General features: G+C 40.6%; 1 protein-coding gene across 8 annotated transcripts in view; it reads left to right on the top strand.

Moving 5' to 3' along the window:
* Positions 1-19,139, top strand: part of LOC117819451 (transducin-like enhancer protein 4) — a 63,609-nt gene that overhangs the window by 40,635 nt on the left and 3,835 nt on the right. For 5 of the 8 annotated variants that reach the window (XM_034692829.1, XM_034692827.1, XM_034692828.1 and 2 more), the window contains 12 exons: positions 128-190; positions 5,567-5,641; positions 6,466-6,667; positions 9,007-9,023; positions 15,619-15,741; positions 16,551-16,604; positions 16,705-16,857; positions 17,170-17,302; positions 17,561-17,748; positions 18,120-18,196; positions 18,338-18,587; positions 18,672-18,919. In XM_034692829.1, the coding sequence (XP_034548720.1) occupies positions 128-190; positions 5,567-5,641; positions 6,466-6,667; positions 9,007-9,023; positions 15,619-15,741; positions 16,551-16,604; positions 16,705-16,857; positions 17,170-17,302; positions 17,561-17,748; positions 18,120-18,196; positions 18,338-18,587; positions 18,672-18,919 (1,583 nt within the window). The remainder of the gene's footprint in view (positions 1-127; positions 191-5,566; positions 5,642-6,465; positions 6,668-9,006; positions 9,024-15,618; positions 15,742-16,550; positions 16,605-16,704; positions 16,858-17,169; positions 17,303-17,560; positions 17,749-18,119; positions 18,197-18,337; positions 18,588-18,671; positions 18,920-19,139) is intronic. The other 3 variants (XM_034692825.1, XM_034692823.1, XM_034692826.1) reach the window with 2 other exon arrangements.

The following is a 19,139-nucleotide window of genomic DNA, read 5'->3' as shown; positions in this document are numbered from 1 at the left end:
ATAAATATCCCTTAAAACAGAGATGATGTCAGAATATTTCTCAGTGGTGTGAAGAGAAAAATGCATCTTTTCTGTAAGTGAATTTGAAGATGATTGTGTTTCCTGCGCCCACCTCTATGTCTTGCAGGCGGAGATCGTCAAACGGCTGAATGCAATCTGCGCCCAAGTCATCCCCTTCCTCTCTCAAGAGGTAAGACTCAAAAAAAATGCCTGTCACTGAGAGTTAAGACAGAGGTGGGTGAGAGGGAAGGATGAGAGAGTGACAGAGAGAGAGAGAGAAGGAGAGAAAGAAGGAGAGAGAGGGGGAAAGTAGACAGATAGAACCCATAGAAGGAGGAGGAGTGTGTGGTGGATTGTGAGGCAAAGCACACTCACATACACACAGATTATCCTGGGCTAATCCCCCCTGCTCGGGATAGGCAGATATGCTCTGAACTTATTAAATGTCTCCCACTATCATATGCAGGAGCCAGCGGCTGTGTGTGTGCATGTGTGTGTGTGTGTGTGTGTGTGTGTGTGTGTGTGTGTGTGTGTGTGTGTGTGTGTGTGTGTGTGTGTGTGTGTGTGTGTGTGTGTGTGTCCACCTGCATGCACATGAAATAAACACACCTTACATGTGTGCACGTTTAGCAGTAGGTGTGAGAAGTGTGCTTTACGTATAATGTTTGTTGTGGAATCTCAAGGTGTGTGTGTGTTTAGCTGATAAATCCTACGTCTGGAGGAGTTGCAAGTGTGTGTTTGTGTGTGTGTGTTGAGGGGTGGGAACATCAGGAAGGAGTGAGTGTGGACTCCAGCGCTCTCCTCCAGATTAGCCATGGATTAGGAGGGTTTAGGGTGGATTAGGAATAATGGCATTAGACTGCGGTGCTGCTACACAGCCCTGAGGCCCACAGAGAGGGGAGGCAGAGAGAGGAAGCAGCTTTCACTGCTTTGTTTTGATGCACAGCCTTGTATACTGCGTGTGCATATGAAATGTTACAAATCATTTATTACTGTGCAGCAAATCACATCCGCTGAATGCGTGTGTTTGTGTGTGTGTGTGTGTGTGTGTGTTCGCCAGAGAGCTTTGTTTTTATTTATTTCTGTCATTTTCTGATATTGTTCTTTCTTGCAGCTTGGAAATTTCTCTGACAGTTGCATTGTTGTCACCAATATGCTAATGAATCATTCAACCCGCTGAATCCAGCAATTATTACTCTGATTTTTTCATTTGTGTGAGGACAAATATGGGAGTTATGGCTCAAACAAATAACTGTCTATGCGGGGTTGAGGTAAGGACTTGTAGCAGAGTCGTGGCCTCATTTCAGAGTATCAAAATGTCAAGTAACCAAGGCTGGCACTGAATCCGGGGCTTTCTCCTTGTGCTCATTCTTTGATCAGATAATACAAACATGATTTTGTCTGAAGTTTACTGCATCCTCTGTAGACATATTTCTTGTTCACCTAAGTCCTTTAAAGAAGAAACAAGTTAATACTCAGTTAGATGGAATACCTGATACTGTCATTGACCAGGATTTGGATACGTTTTTTAGGAACCCATTATTAAATGTGGTATTACAGGTAATGTTGGTTAATGAACAAAAAATAACTTACCCTAACCCAAGATCTGTAGTTAATGACCAAACAGACAAAGTCAACATTGTACCTATTTGAGTGCGAGTTTAATGGGGGGAGAAGCACATACATCTCACAATCCAAGATGAAAGAGGTGCTACAATTAAGGCTGACACTGGATAAGAAGTGTTGAATAAGGTCTCTTAGCTTTTTGCATTTGAAAGCTAAAATGTTCCTTGAAGGCCCTCTGAGGAGAAAGAGTCTCACTCTTAAACTGATGCTTCTTCTTGGGGTTCTGTTGGCCTAGTGTGCCCCATATACAGGGGCTACAGTCCTTGTTGCAGGTTCGACTCCTGACCTCGAACATTTGCTGCATGTCTTTCCCCTTCTACTCTCTGCTCCCCACATTTCCTGTCTCTCTTCAGCTGTCCTGTCAAAATACCTGAAAATTATAATTTAAAAAAAGAAAAAAGAAAAAAAAGATGCCTCTTCTGTTCTGTAAAATGAGTATCAGCGACTAGACTGGTTATTTCTTTGTACTGAACATTAGGGCCAATGTTCGAGTCGAATCTTCCTATAAATAAACTCTACAATCAGGGCTTTGCTTGGTAAAAGAGCAATATGACTATGAACAGGGTTTCATGTTTACCCCGGTGTGTGGATGCTTTACTCCCATAGACTGTATAAAATATGGACGTAGTATCCGTGACATCACCCATCTGTTCCTAAAAGCTGTTTTGAAGCAAATCGACGGCAGCAGCCATATTGGTAATGCAGAACTCAACTAGGCAGAGTGTGACGTAGTGTGAGTCTCTTAGCCAATGGCTGTGTGTTCCCGACCGGGAGTCACGTCAGTCATGTCCTTATTTGGGCAAAACTCATAATCTTAATATCTTCTTAACCGTCACGTTAGAAAAAAATTCACCCCCCGTACAGTGTGTGCCATTAGAGAGATTAGCGTTGTAGGGCCAAGCCGTTTTTTGAACCAGGCTGTAAACATGTTTATTAATGCTGCAAAGATTGTCTTTTTCCCATTCATATCTATGTGGTTTCCGGTGTTTCTGCAGCCAGCCTCAAGCGGATTTTCGATGTATTGCAGTTTATATCACTTCCGCATTGGCTTCATCGTTTGAGACCGGAGTTTGCCGCTTGTTTACTCCTCATGGAGGACAAAAGAGAGACAAACATTATTCAGACTTTTATTGGATCACTGGGGCAGACATCATGAGAACATGACGGGTAACATTAAACTGGTACATCCTGGTCACTTTTAGTAAGCTCACTCTCTTACACTCTGCTTCTTGGCTTAAAATATGGAAAAATATATTATAATATTCATTTTTACATGTTAGAAAGTGAATGATTTATTTGCACTCCTCCTGACCTTTTTTTCCACCTTATTCTGGACAGTTTAAGGTCTTCATTGCAGAGTTCAGAACCCCACAATTCATCCTATAATTTAACAGGTTGAGTCTAAAGACAGAATTATGAATCAAAAGAATCTGATTAAGCAAGAATACCAGCGTTAATTGTTTCCTCACTTTTTCTACTAACATATGAATAATCTGATAATGAGATGAGAGCTATTAACCGATATTCATCAGACGTATGGATCTTTTCATGTGTGTGAGTCACGTTCAGGCAGGTTGGACTCGATTTGTTGAGGTGTAGCTGAACTCGATGGTCAGGTTCATTTCCACACCGGATAAGCTCTTTCATCTATGCCCTACTTTGATGTTTTGCGCTCCTGGATGAATCTTTCTGCTCTTGCTCACTGTCTGGATCCGACTCTCCCTCCCTCTGTACCCTTTGGATGACTTTGCTCTGTTAGCTGTCTGTCTCTCTGGGTACCTGTCTCTTTCTCTGCACAAGTTTGTCTGTTAAAGCTACACCAGTTTAAGATGTGTGGGCAGAAATAGGACGGTGGATTTGCATAGAATTTATGATTATAATGTATCTTCTGTGCTATAAACATCTTAATGGAAAAATTGAAGGATGGAAGAGTTCATTTTACTCCCAAACTCCCCAGAACATAAACCCCTGCTCAGAGTAAAGTAATACAAGAATATCTGTTGGGATCTTTTATATCCTGGGATTCCCTGTATGCTATTTGTGTTTTTATATCAGGGATGGCTGCTTTAACTCCAGTATATGTCAGTGAACATGGGTCTTAAAATCCCCCCTCTAGACCTCATAATTTTTCTACCCAAAGACGGGATTAACTATCTTTTTCAAGTTGCACATGACAAAACTAGCACACTCATTGGAAGCTTATTTTTCCATCTGTGGAGTTTTCATGAAAACACTGTTGAGAGGCAAACTAAGAAGACAAGGCCATGTTTTGCAAACAGACGAAACAAACAGCAATGACAGCTCAGAGGTGTCTCCTCTTCTTGTCTGGTAGTTTCAGATCTGTATCTGAGCAGAAATGTCATGACTTGGTAAAACAGTCAAAAATGGTCCGGTGTCTAAGCTGTGGTCCGGCTGACTGAGGTTTAGCTGTGTTGTTTCTGCATATTGTGCTCAGCATCTTCAATCATGTCAGACTTGGATGTTGACTGCTTACCTTTAACGAGAGAAATGTTAGTATTCAGCTGCAGCACTGAAACCAAGCCCCTTGCGTACCAAAGCCTTTGCTGTGCCAGAAGTTGTTGGTATAAATTATAGCGATCACATTTTTTTTTATCACACAAGGCTGATATTTTTACATTTTAGAAAAGCTCAAAATAAAGCAGTTTCATGTTGAACATCTGAGTTTCTCCTTAACCATTGCCATTTAATTGCCAAAACAGCACATCCGGAATACAGCACATCCAGAGGGGCCATTGACTGTAAATTAATATGGATGAAATGCCTCCATCTCCCCCCATTGTAAGAAAATGACGCCAAAATACCCCCTGCAACAGTTGCTGACATATTGCACTGGTGACATATTTAAGAATCAAGACATGCATAGAAGCTATCAGGCTATTTTGACTTCATGCCCCTTCTGTTAACCAAAGCGCACGCATACCTTACTGATAAAACAGCAGATCCCTCAGTTTACACCTGAGCAGCTTGTTGTGTCGCTTTAAGAAAAGATGCTCACAGTTATTGAAATCTAAATGACTCCTGTGTTAGCATTGGTTACTTTTTTCCTCTATTTCCCTTCTACTCTGCTTATCCTCCAAAGAACACTGCAGGAGTCTGCATTTGTCAACAGAGCTGTCAGTCATGATGTCACAACTTCTCTTTTTAGCATTAAAAACAAATAAAACTAAACTTCGCTAAAAAAATTAACATGTGCACATAAATGCTCTTGGCAAGATCTAACTGCTTTGACCAAAACCATGTTTGAGGAAAATGTATTTGATGTGTGTTTTAATTTTATACTTTGATCTATGTGTTATAATGGAGGAGGCGGGGCTGTAAGGCATATACTGTAGCCAGCCACCAGGGGGAGAGCTGAGTGTTTTGGCTTCATGTTTCGGCATTAGCTTAGGCTGTTTCTAGAAGCTCAACTATAGTGACAAGGATTTACAGTGATTGCAATAACATCACATCAATAGAGTGAATAGAATGAAGCCATTCAAATATTTTCATACCACACTGATAAATTCAAGCTATCACTATTTGAATAGGAAGGAAAAATGAGGTGTTAACATCTCTGTAAAGTTACTGCGTGCGACTCACTGACAGCTGCCATCTATCTGTTATTCAGCTTACCTAGAAACCAATAGAAAAGGAGACAGCTGGCTGTAAGTGTAAAAAGCAATGCTTTGATTAGGCAAAAAAAAAAAATCAAGCAGATGTGCGCTGAGTAACAGCTGTGCAGTCTTACTGATATACTAAAGAGAATTGTGTCGGGGGAATATATTTTTCATGCTGTCGTAGTCTCTCATGTTTGTCCACACAGGTCATACCCTTGTTAATCTCTCTTTAAAATCCAGATGTCTCACTTTAACTCATGTTTATTATTCTTCTCAGTGTCTGTCTATATTTCTCACCCTGTCTCGGTCTCTCTGTGTCTCAGCATCAGCAGCAGGTGGTGCAGGCAGTGGAGAGGGCGAAGCAGGTCACTATGGCTGAACTGAACGCTATTATAGGGGTGGGTGGATTGCACGCACACCTTGCATACACACACGCACTTACTCATGCACACACAAGATACTGTAAGACAGATCTATCAAAGAGAAATGAGAGAGACATATAAAAAGTGAAATATTAAGATGATGGTGGAGCGAATCATTCACCTGCTAATTCTGAATGAGTGCAGAACGGACCAGTTTCCACAGAGTCTAATCCTATCCTTCTTAGGTTTAAATCACATTTGTTGACAGCTCTTAAGGTATCCAAACATTGTGAAAAATAAGCCGCTCCATTTCTTGTTTATACTTAATACGATTTTTTTGGTTATTTCAGTAAGGCACCTGTTGATTGCTTTCACTAGTGGATTTAAAGCTGTGGATTAATATCAGTGCGGCAGCCAGATTAACCTCAGATTATAATTATTACCATATAGGTCAGTTTGATAAGGATCAGGACATTACGATACAGAAATGTCAAAGATATTGTATGTTTGAGGTAATTTGATCACAGTGTTTGGTGTTTTTCTGGTGACTGTAGCCAGCAGTAGAAGAGTGACATCTGAATATGAGTTGTGCACCGTAATTACTGAGCTAAACCAGCACCCATTTAAGATTTTTTTGTCAGCACTCATAGAGTTTATGGCCCTTAGGATATCTCCACATGCTGAAGGTACCCTGTGGTTCTTCTTATATTAGTTATTTCCCTCACCCTGCTATTATTGTGAAGCTCCCCCTCCTTCTGCCTCCTTCCTGTTTGCCTCCACACCAGCCTCTCTTTCGCCATCCCACCCACAAATTTAAAATCATGGCATCACAGTTCTTATTATCCCTGTATGTTGTTCAGCAGCAGCAGCTCCAGGCTCAGCATCTCTCCCATGGTCACGCCATCCCTGTCCCACTCACGCCTCACCCTGCAGGCCTCCAGCCCCCCCTGCCCCCTGGGGCCGGCACTGCCAGCCTGCTAGCTCTGTCCTCGGCCCTTAGCCACCAGCTGCCGCTCAAAGACGAGAGGAAACATCACGACAACAACAGTGAACATCAAAGAGGTGAGCCTGCCCTACTTGTGTGTGTGTACAGTGTGTGTTGATGTGTTTACCTGTGAAAGTGTTGGCATCTTATATCTGCAGTCAGTCTTAGAATACATTGCTGGGTGTTAAACAGCCAGATTGTGAAGTTTTGTGTGGTTACTCTCTCTCTACTTTAATTTGACACAAAGGGGATTTTAATTGACTTTAAATTATTTTACTCTTTCAACTAGAAACCAGCTTTTCTTATAGATTGTTGCAGCATCTATCTACTTTGTAGACATATGTATATTTGGCTGTGAAATGTGTCTCTGAAATTATAAAATCATCAATTAGGTTTAATACAATAATCTCCTTCAGCTTAGACTTAACAAGATAGCTTGTATAAAAAATTATAATAATTCTTAAAATAATCATTTGAAATGGAAAAGACTATATTTCTATGTAAGAATACAATTATCCCTTTACAACATGTCAATAAATACAGAACCACAGATTCGTCTACATTTGTCATCTATAAAGAGACGCACTTTGTTTATTAGAAATAGATACTGGGGCTTTTGTTTAGTTAATGACCCTCAACTAATTCAAAATGTCTGGAAAAATTAAGTCAAAGTTATGAATGATGCTTTGAATGAACAGCAGTCAAAGCAATTATGAACTAATTTGTCATTATGCCAGTTTAATTGGCCTAATAAGGAGCGGCACACAACCACCATGATGCCTCTTTCCTCCTCGACACAGTACGCTTCTGTTTATTCCAGGCTGACTTCAAGTTTAAGCGTTTAATTACAGCACACACAGGCTGTGTGTGTGTTTGTGTGACAGAGACAGTGTGCGCTTGCTCCTAATTGCTTCGATACAGCGTGACTGTGAGTGTGTACAGAGCAGTAGAGAGCAGTTAACCTTGCCCTGTAGCTGAAGTAAAGCTAAAAGCAGCTAACTCAGGTAATTCTTACGCCCATTAGGAGCAGGATCAATAACAATTCAATTTCATCTCCAGCTGAACTCCTGTGGATACGAAGTGAACGTGGGGGATGAGAGGCTTCTTACTTATCTCTTATAAATGGATTTATTCGCTCTTATGCATATACTCGTGACAAATTGATGACTTTGAATCCGAAATCAGATAACTTGGGCAGATTAATTTACAAAGTCTAAACACTTTAGACAATATCCTCATCAGTGATATAAAGTGTTTACATTTCCACCTTCAAAGCATGACTATCTTACGAGTTAGTTAGTTCTTCTGGGAACAATGGGAACATTGTAAGCAAATTATAACAAGTGGAATTTGCTGCTATTGTACAACCCTATCACTAATAAGGATTACAAGTTTGCCTTTCATATAGGCCTGTTGATTTTTTACAAAATACTATTCAATAATCTCAGAGAAGTATTCAATTATTCAATAGTTCCTCTGCCCTGTGCACACACAGATATAAAGAGCTAGAAAGACACCCATGACTGTGCACACTTGTTGTTAATATGCTAGTTAACTATGTAAGGATCTGATCTGGTTAGGCTAGTCTTAACTGGGTAAAGTTTGCACCTCATTTGTGTTAATTTCCTCAGAAAGGTTCCACATGGAGCTCTTTGACAGCTGCAGGAACTTCTGCATTTTTCTTCTGACCCAACACTTGTGCTTTCTTCTTCTCTAGTTATTTAATGGCAGCTAGCAAAAACCTTTTAAACGTGCTAAAGCCACAATCTGGTAGTTGTACCACATTACAACCAGGCACTGGTAAAAACAATTGAATGGACAAATTTTTAGAATAATGATGAAATGACTATTGTCTTGATTTTTTATCATTAAACAAATATCTGGATATTCAAAAATCCCGACTTCTCCCTCCTGTTTTGCGCTTGTACATGTTCTTCAGTACAGTCAGCTAAATTCTCCACAACAGAGTTGGTTAATAAACATCTCTGTGCTTTCTAAATGCTTGTCATTTCACCAGCAGCTGTACTGTGCTAGTTTACACCCTGTGTCAGACTGTATCCAAACATGATGCTCATACTGCAATTTACTTCACTATTTGATCACAGTACTCTATTGTGTTTCTGTTTGCTTTCCATTACAACATTTCACTTTAAGCACTGAAGGCTAGCTGATAAGTTTGGTCATGAAAAGAGTCTCAGCTGGAACTAACATCAACTTGAATAATATCACGAAGGAGAATCAATACTAAGTCGATGTATCATCAGCTGTATGTGTCCCTCTCTCTGTTTCTCTGTTCATGTACTTGTTAAAGTGTGTTTTCATGATCAGTCTGTTGACATTATGCTTGTTGCACAGACTTTTATTGTCTTAATTGTCACACTTGTTTTTTTCTTTCTCTCCCCTGCGGCCTCCTCAGACAGAGACTCAGTCAAGGTAAGAACTGCTTTCACTGTAAATCACTTAACCCAGTCTGTCTGTTTTTCATTTCAGGTGCACAACCTTCAGTACAGATGTTATAATAGTCTTTTTTGAAGCTGCTTTTTAATCTGTTGCTTTTATGGCCTGGGTTACAGAACTTTGAGATCTGATTTTAATGTAGAGTGGAGTATAAATAAAATGGATTATGTCCTTATTTTATCAAATAGAACATTTAACAAATAACTGGTTTTGAGGACATACATTTTGCTCATACAATCAACATCCCACATCAGACTTCTTCATTATTATTTTTTTTATTTTTGTAGCACATGTGAGGAGCTGGAGGCTGATATCTGATATTATGCACAAAGATAAAACAGAAGTAAATCAGAAAAGGAAAACAAAGTGAGTCTGATATGTGCCGCCTGGCCTTCTGTTTCCAAACCAACAACTGTGAAAAAAAAAGAATTTAGAGAACATCAATTCAATCCTGACATGTTTGATAAATCAGCTTCACTGGTAATATTTTGGCATTTTGTGCAACATTAATTTAACTAGTTTAACATCCACTGTTTTGTACATCATAGCTTACTGTAACTGAAAGTTTATACACAGAGTTTTAGATGTTTAACTAAATAAATATACTTAGATTTGGACTTCCGTGATGACTGCTTCATAATGTAATACCGGATATCACACAAACGCCACAAGCAGAGACATGGAGCTCATTGCTTTAATGTCATTCAGGATCAGAATGAGAAGATCTGTTTTTCCTTCAGATCTGTTGACATTTATGAAATGGAGACAAAGAGGGAGACAGAAGTGAGTGAAAAGGAACCTCAAAATGATCAAAGAAAGAAGGCGTTTGTGTGCCTTGTGAAGGAGGGAGAGAGCAAAAGAAGGCAGCGCAGCAGAGCAACATTACATCCAGCTCTTGTAGTAATTAGTCCCTTAAGCGGAGCTTTTTTCCCAAGGCAAACATTTGGTTTGTTGAATACTCAATGAGCAGATTAGCATTTCTTTATTTCAGCAGAACATTTGCACACACACGAACACACACACACACTTAGCCCTACACAGACATGTGTGACTTAAGCCTTGTGTGTGTGTGTGTGTGTGTGCGTGTGTGTGTGTGTGTGTGTGTGTGTGTGTGTGTGTGTGTGTGTGTGTGTGTGTGTGTGTGTGTGTGTGTGTGTGTGTGTGTGTGTGTGTGTGTGTGTGTTCGTTCTCTGGTGCTATGGAGTAGGTGGAGACAGGCTGAATGTTTAATATGTTATCTCCTGCCTCCCATGTTGGATATCCTCCTCCACACACACATACACACACACAGCTGTTGGCATCATGATGGGAGCGATTAGCCGTGTGTGTGTGTGTGCATGTCTGTGTGTGAGGTCATCAGAAATCAGTGGTAAAGATATAGGGAGCAGAATGATAAATGCCTTTCATTAGTGCCCTGTGAGAACACGCACACACACGCGAGGCCAACAGTCACTTCATGAAACCAATAAGCCCCTTGTCAGTGGTCTACAGTTGCCTTGGCAACAGTCCACAGGTTACAGTGTGTGTGCATGTGTGTATGTGATTTGCTTGAACATCTGTGCCTTAACGTCCTTGGCGTTAGCACCTCACACACTGATTAAAGTATGTGGGTGTAGACAGGTATGTGTGTCTACATGCCTATTGTTGCCAGTACAGGAAGTCAATTATGAGGTGACGGTGTGTTCAAGGACTGCTCGTCTGTCAGTTTATTTAGTGATTCTTTTTTGCGAATTTTTAATCGTCCTTTTTCAGCTTACAGTTTGGTTCTAGTTAAAAGATGAAAGATTGTTTACTTTAGAAATAAATTGACCCGAAATTTTAAAACGAATGCACACACTAATGATTACTCTATTGATTTTGTGCTGTATGTTACGACAGAAACTAGATCCCAGTACAGTTGCTCACAGTGACTTTAAATCACCTGTTGAGAGCGAACGCAAGGTGACTCATTAGCAGCATGACCACGGCTGTGACCAAGCAGACGTCTTTTTTAAAGCTGCAGTTCATCTCTGTGTTATTGTGGGGATGCTCTTTATAACAGTCTGTATAGACAGTGTTTAATCTGGCCCTCCATGCTGTGTCTGCTGCAGAATAAGAAGCAAATTGAGTTGAACTGAAGGATCAGAGGTATTGGGGCACATGAACTGACTTGGATTCAGAGTACAAAAAATAGTTCTATTTTTTTGTGATCAGAGCCTTTTTTTTGTTTGAGAGCAAGCGCAAGAAGCCCGAAAACACAAGAAAAATACTTTTTCTTTTTTTCCACACAGTTGAGGCACATTTTTCTTCCAAACTAACAACATCTTGGTTGAAGGAATACAAAGTACAAATTCAATATGCAGTGAGGCTACTGTTTGTGTTGTGTCTGCCTCGCCTGTTGAAAAATGTCTGACTTTACTGGGAATACATTCAAATGACAGTTCATTAGAGAACACTGCACCACAATCTCCAGTCTGAAGCTGTTGCAGAGTTTTTCGATCATATTTTGTCTTGCTGTGTTGACATGCTAATGTAGATGTTCACATTTCCAAGTTTTATTTCCAGAGCACTTTTGGCTCTTTTTGACCATGCTGGCATAACATCTAAGAGCTTCAGAGTTAACCTTTACTGACCCTGGGAGCAGCAGTGGAGACAACTGGAGCTTTTGGTCAAGATATAAACATCATGTTATAACTTTAGTGTTGTTTTACAGTATTATGAGCGCTGGAGTGATTGAGAAAATGAGTCTAAAGAAGCGGTATAGTAAGGGCCTGAAATGTGAGCTTGTTCCTGGAGGTTGCCAGTTGGATTAAAAGTAAGAGTAAAAGAGGACGGATTGAGAAGAGCATCAACCATAAACTACCGATCAGATTAAGAGGCCTCAAGAAGCTAGTGTGAATAAGGACCTCACAATCACCAATGATACTTCCTCAGATAAATAACGGTTGAAAAATATACTGTATTGGCTGGAATATGAGGCAACCCTGATTACATGACCAAGCCCCCCCCACACATACACGAACACGCACACACTTTTCAACCAAGCGGCAACCTCTGGTCTAAAAATATGAGGCCAGTGCGGAAGTGCTAAAAGCTGCAGTTCATCGAGAATCTGCTTGAGGCTTGCTCCAGAAGTACCGGAAACTACATTCACATGAATGGGAAAAAGACGATCTTTACAGCAGAAATAAACATGTTAACAGCCTGGTACAAAAGACGAGTGTAGTCTGGATAGCTAATTTCTCGATCGGCTTACACTGTGAGGGGGGGTGAATTTTTCTGACACAGCTACTTCGAAGATATTGAGATTACGAGTCTTCCAATGAGAGTCACAGCTGCCTGTGGGAACACTGCAGCTGTTGGCTAGGAGGCTCAAACTCTGCCTCTTTACGTCACACTGGCTCCACAGCAGCAATATGGCTGCCGCCGATGATTGGCTTCAAACAGCGCATCAGAAACAGATGGGTGACGTCACGGATACTACATCCATATTTTATACGGTCTATGATTTCGACTCATTCTTCGGAAAATATGGTTTCAAGACTAAATCTTATCTTGTTTGTCTGATGAATACAATTTTATTTGAAAGTAATAATGAAACAAACACACATAATAACATTAGCCTCTAATACATTTTAAATAATAAATACTTTAAATTATTTTAATACAAAATTGTCATTTAAATGAAATAAAATGTGATCATGTGTCTAAATGAAGCACTTAAGGTTTTAAGATACCATGAAATTAAAAATAATGTGCAGTCTATTGGAGGTAATAGGGTTCTGGTGGTGGGTGTACCTTTGTTCTGTTGCTCAGCTTCATATTAGAATACACATTTTAGATGATCTTTATTTCTCTGTCATCTTTTGCCTGACACTGACACAATTTTTCTTGGCTGCTTAACTGCAGTGTTTTTTTAAAATCTGCATGATAACTCCTCCTCAGATGTTGGTTAACTTTTCCTCCTTTAATGCTGTTTTTTCCCGTCACTTTGTCTCTCCATCTGTCATCCCCTTGGTGCTGTAGTGGTGAATGATGGCTGGTGTCAGAGATGGGGGGCACACTCGCTGTACAGACAAGAGGCGCTGTCCACTTTTTAACGTTTTTCTCTGAATGATAAACCCCGGATATAAAATGTATTAGAAATAACATAAAAGCACAGCAGAAGTGTAGAAAACGTATCACGCAGGCTTTAACAGCAGGTACAGAGTCAGTGGTTGGTATTAACTTGAGTTGTTGCTCCTTTAATTTGTTTTTAATCTGTAATGCAGCACAAACACCCACCTTGAGGATTGCTGCCCTTGACTTCATGCTGCTTAACAACATTAAAGCAAACAAGAGAAGCGCGGGTCATTCTGGGCCTCTCATTACTGCAGAGACAACACAGAGTCGTATTGTTTACTAAACAGCAGAGGTTACAGGTATCATTATCACGAGTCGCAGAATCAATTTGGAGCGGGAGGCAAATATAATTAAGATGTGCTGCTAAATGAATGCTCTCACCCGGCGACACCACGCGCCTTTTCACACTCATAACGCGTGTACTGCCGGCGGAGCCTTCATTTGTCTCTGCAGCCAAATTAATTTGCCTTGATGTTTTTTGAAAGAGCTAATTTGCAGGCTAATTAACCCAGTCACTCTGAGAGAGAGAGAGAGAGAGAGAGAGAGAGAGGATCAGTCTGCTGCCTCTCACTCAAGAAGAGTCACACACCTGTACACACACTGACATCTCAACATTGTTTGCACATACGCAGTACTTGAATGTAAACAGGTACAACTGCTGCTGGACCACACACACACACGCACGCGCAAACACACACACGCATATACAAAACGACCTCCTCCCCCACAGAATCTCTGTCATCAACACTTGCAGCACGGCAAAGGGCAGTGGAAAGGTTGCACGCGTGAGTTAGAGGAAAGGTCGAGTTAAAGGTCCTGCTTTATTTTTCTTCTCCCCGTCCATCGTCTGCGGGGTAAGGAGCGCCTCCCAATGAGAGAGAGGGAGAGAGAGAGGGGAGGCTGGGGAGGGTTGGGGGAAATCAGCAGGGACATGCAGAGCAAGAGGGGAAATGTTTAGTTGACCTTATTTTGATCTTTGCTCCTCAAAGAGGATTAATGCTTCAGTATTGGTATTTAAAGGATGCCATATTTGATTAGGCAAAAGAGAGACATCAATGCAGCAACTCCTCATCGCCCATTTCCAGAATAATGCCGCTGAGTTCAAGTCACGATGGGGTAGTCATACTGTCTGGGATGCAGCGCTGCTTTGGTATTGTGTGATAGAGGAAAAGAAAAGTGGTTGTGACAGGCAGAGGAGTTTCTAAAGTGAGGTTTAAATCCAGCAGAGGAGGAGGAGTGGATCAGTCTTTTCTCCTTCTCTTCAGATTTCTCCTTATTAAGCTCAAGGTGGAAGTCTTGACATATTCAAAAGATCTGCAGTATTTAAGGAGTAGCTTAGTGAGGATTTTTAACCTTGTCCAGGGAATAAGACATCAGTTAACTTCCTCATCAGATCAGAGTTCAAAGAAAGAGAAAGGGGAAGACAATCCAAGCATTTAGTCCAAGCTCTTCTTCACTCAGATAGCATGAATTTACAACAGACTGTAGGACCAGCATAGCAGGCTTATCTGAGCACATAGCACATATCTGAAGCAACCTCATTCATCATGTTTGATTACTTCTAGTGTCTCTCTCCAAAAGTATTTTTTGGATATTATACCAGTTTTAGCTCTAAATTGGAACCAATATAAAACACTGTTAGTTGAAGAGCAGTCCGTTTCAATGCTGCACAGTAATGCCAAGAAATAAAACTAAGCTTTCAGCTGAGGTTTAAAGTGATGTAAGGTGAGGGACATTTAGATTTCGGGGATAGCTCATTCCACAGTTAAGACTTCTAAGAAGGTATGGTCAACCACAGTCTTTAGCCTCGTCTCAGGGACCACAAGAACCAGCTGATCAGCAGACCTCAAGAATCTAGAAAGGGGTATAGACAGGCAGAGATGTACAGATGTACCTTCTTTGTTTGTTGGTTTGTTTGTTTGGTTGTTTGTTGGTTTGTTTGTTTCTGTCTTTTTATTTCTTTCTTTTTTTTACATTCTTTGTTGGTTTGTTTCTTGCTTGCTTTTTCATTCTTTCCTTTACTCTTTCTTTCATTTTTTTCTTACTTTGTCTTATTATTTTCTATATAGCTTTCTTCCTTTCCATTATTCTTCTTTAAATTTCTTTCTTTCTTTCTTTCTTTCTTTCTTTCTTTCTTTCTTTCTTTCTTTCTTTCTTTCTTTCTTTCTTTCTTTCTTTCTTTCTTTCTTTCTTTCTTTCTTTCTTTCTTTCTTTCTTTCTTTCTTTCTTTCTTTCTTTCTCACTTTTGCCATGTTATTATGCAAATAGCCTGGAGTTGTTATCTGCTTTTAGTAAATACATAGGATCTTGGCAGATTATTGTGAAGGATTTTGCTTCAACAGCAAAATGTTGTCCCTGTCATTGTCATACGGTAAACTATCAATGCATCCCAGGCCAGTTTCTAGCTCATGTCTTCAAATTAAATTGCATCTTTTAATATTTCAAAATGTATGGTTCTTGTTTCTTCCAGAGCTCATCTGTGTCTCCTTCAGCCAGTTTTCGTGCAGGAGAGAAGCACAGAAGTTCGAGCGATTACTCGTCCGACAGCAAGAAACAGAAGACGGATGACAAGGAGTGTGCCTCCACACGATATGTGAGTGTGAATCTAATCTGTCTGACTTTTCTGACTTTATAAGTTTAGTCTTTTATCAACTCTGTGTTTTTCTTGAGGGAAAAAAAACAAAAAAAAAAGAGCAGATTATTTCTCTGAATGTTTTGGCTATTTTTGTCCCAACAACGGATTCCACACTTTTGTAATTACAATCAAATATTTACCATTTTAGGATAAAAAGTCAAGTTTAAAAAATGACATTTTAAAAGCATGGAAAATCTAACAGACAGGTGTTGTTGGTATATGAGCCACATTTGAACACACAGATGTCAAAGTCAGAGAGAAGTCTGACATGGCAAAGGATAACACTCAGATTGGAACTCAGTTTATGGATTGGAACTCAGCCAAAAAAAGCCATCTGGATTTTACTTAATAGAGCAATTTTAACCACTTTATCAGATAATTAAAACATGTCAAATATAAAAGGACAAATGCCAGAGGAATGATTAAAACAGTCTTTATGGTCTTAATTAAATCATTGATTTTATGATTACCCTTTTTTATGACTGTATCTAATTTCTATTTTATTATCTATCAAATAAATGGGATATTAAATTTAATAGCACTGATCATCTTGGAGCTGAGTTTTTCCTCTTTTTGCTATAACACTTAAAAAAAAACCTGGAGTCTGTTCTTTTTCATATTGAACCAAAAATAGAGCAGATAAAAAAAAGAGAAATAGATGAAATACACACATTTTAACACAGACGTGGAAATGCTGGTCAAAAAAGAGTTTACAATTTTTCACCATGTAGAAAAAATCAAATGTGTCTCCTATGTGTCTATCTCAGGAAAGTGATGGAGAGAAGAGTGATGACAACCTGGTGGTAGACGTCTCTAATGAGGTACATGTCAGCACAATTCCTTCTTCTGTGACGCCTGATCAGGAAAAATAAATCCATCTTACTCTCTCATCTTTGTTCATCTTTCGCTCACCCACCACAGGATCCGGCGTCTCCCAGAGGAAGTCCCGCCCACTCACCTCGAGAGAACGGATTGGACAAGCGTCGTCTGTTGAAGAAGGACGCCCCGCTGAGTCCTTCCTCTGTCGCCTCCTCCAGCAGCACGCCTTCATCCAAATCCAAAGAGATTAATTTGGTGAGTCTTCTGGGTAATTTAAGCCTTTTGATCTTCTTGTTCCTGCTTTTTTATGGGGCTTCTCTATATTAAAGTAGAGGTATAGAAGGTAAGACGGTCTGGAGGCAAACAGCAATCAAGAAATGATAAATAATGTGGTGTGCGAATAGAGGTATAAATTGTAGTGGAAAAAACGCCATATATTTTGGCTGAATTGTTTCTTCTATGAGTCATGAGTTCAGTCAAAGCATGATCACTGCAAAGTGAAACATGCTCTACAGGATATCAGTGTTTACACAAGTTTTCACACCTTTTGTGATTACTTTGTCTTAGAACGAGAAGTCCACTACACCTGTGTCCAAGTCTAGCACCCCAACATCTCGCTCTGATGCCCCAACACCCAGCAGCACCTCCACCCCAGGCCTCAGGACTGCACCCAGTAAACCACCAGGGATTGAGACCCTGGGTGAGTTTGCAAACAAGCTTGACTGAAGCATGCCTCATAATCCAGCATTGACAGACATCAATTTTCCCTTTGTAGTTTAGGTCAGCGCATAGCTGTCTTTGTTGGAAATCTGGTTACTGTCCAGCAAAACAAAAGATTTGACAAATCTAATATTTAATAGTGAGAATAAAACCGGCAGTGTATAATAAAACATTTGCCACACACATTTAACAACCTCCATAATTTTTTTGTAGGTTGTAACAGAAATTTGTCTTGTAGCTCCTGGTCTTCGTACACCTCTGGCAGTGCCGTGCTCGTACCCGAGTCCGTTCGGGATGGTCCCCCACCCGGGTATGAACGGAGAGCTGAGTGGAGCAGGAGCGGCATACACTGGTCTGCATAACATCTCCCCACAGATGAGTGCAGTGGCTGCTGCTGCAGTGGCAGCTTATGGACGCACACAAGTGGTATGCAAAAACACAAACACGTGCACATATTGAGACAATTAGAGTATGCTGGTTTTGATGTTAAGACATTAAGATTATTTTACCACTTCATTCTTTTTCCTTAGTCCAATTATTTTAAATGTGATTTGAATTAATAGATATCGAGCTGTGTGAAACATCATCCTTAAGGGCTAACATTTGGAAAAATTTGCTATGAGACAGTATTATTTAGCAGGTAGCTTGAGCAGCTACAGGACTTGAGACATGGACTTGTTTCTCTAGCTTGCATTTTTAATTCCTGAATGCTGAATCTTGTTTTAAGAGCTTCATATGATTCAAATGTGCTGCCTGTAAACAGCTTTCTTTTTACTCCTTTCCAAACTGCTCTGCAGGTAGGATTTGATCCTCACCACCACATACGTGTCCCTGGACTTCCTCCCAACCTGTCGGGCATCCCCGGAGGAAAACCGTACGTTCCCTGTCTTTGTTCTTAAAGAGCAAGATTACAGCAAGGTTTCATTCATCAATGTTCACAATCATTTCTCTCTGTCCCCTCCACCCCTCCTCCCCTCACCACCCTTTATACCACCACATTTTTTTCCTCTCACAGAGCGTACTCCTTTCATGTGAGCGCTGATGGACAAATGCAGCCGGTGCCCTTTCCTCCGGACTCGCTGATCGGCCCCGGCATTCCTCGCCACGCACGGCAGATCAATACTCTGAGCCATGGGGAGGTGGTGTGTGCTGTCACCATCAGTAATCCCACACGTCACGTCTACACTGGGGGCAAGGGCTGCGTCAAGGTGTGGGACATCAGCCACCCGGGAAACAAGACCCCTGTATCCCAGCTGGACTGCCTTGTGAGTGCAATGACCCTTACATACAAACACGCTGACCCGTTTTCTTTTTACGTTTTATTGATGAAAGTGTGTTTCTCACATCAGAACAGAGATAACTACATCCGCTCCTGTCGGCTCTTACCGGATGGGCGGACTCTCATTGTTGGGGGAGAGGCAAGTACTTTGTCGATTTGGGATTTGGCCACACCCACTCCACGAATCAAAGCTGAACTAACATCGTCAGCACCGGCGTGTTACGCTCTGGCCATAAGCCCCGACTCAAAGGTGTGCTTCTCCTGCTGCTCAGATGGAAACATCGCCGTCTGGGATCTTCACAACCAGACTCTGGTCAGGTACGGAGCTGGGGAGGGGGGATTTTTTAAAGGTTTGATAAGTGCTGAACCATTGATCAGATTCATTGAACTGCCATTCTGTTAAGTCTAGATATGTTACAATAAACTCAAACCTTAAAAAACAAACAAAACAGAGACAACAAATAATTTCTACCTCCTAAACCCAAAAGAAAACATACTAATAGAACAGCAAATGATTATATTTTTTCAAATTATGAGT

This window comes from Notolabrus celidotus, chromosome 9, assembly GCF_009762535.1.
Source record: "Notolabrus celidotus isolate fNotCel1 chromosome 9, fNotCel1.pri, whole genome shotgun sequence".
NCBI lineage: Eukaryota > Metazoa > Chordata > Actinopteri > Labriformes > Labridae > Notolabrus > Notolabrus celidotus.
Note: the sequence above shows the minus strand (reverse complement) of the source record. Positions and strands in the feature narration are given on the sequence as shown.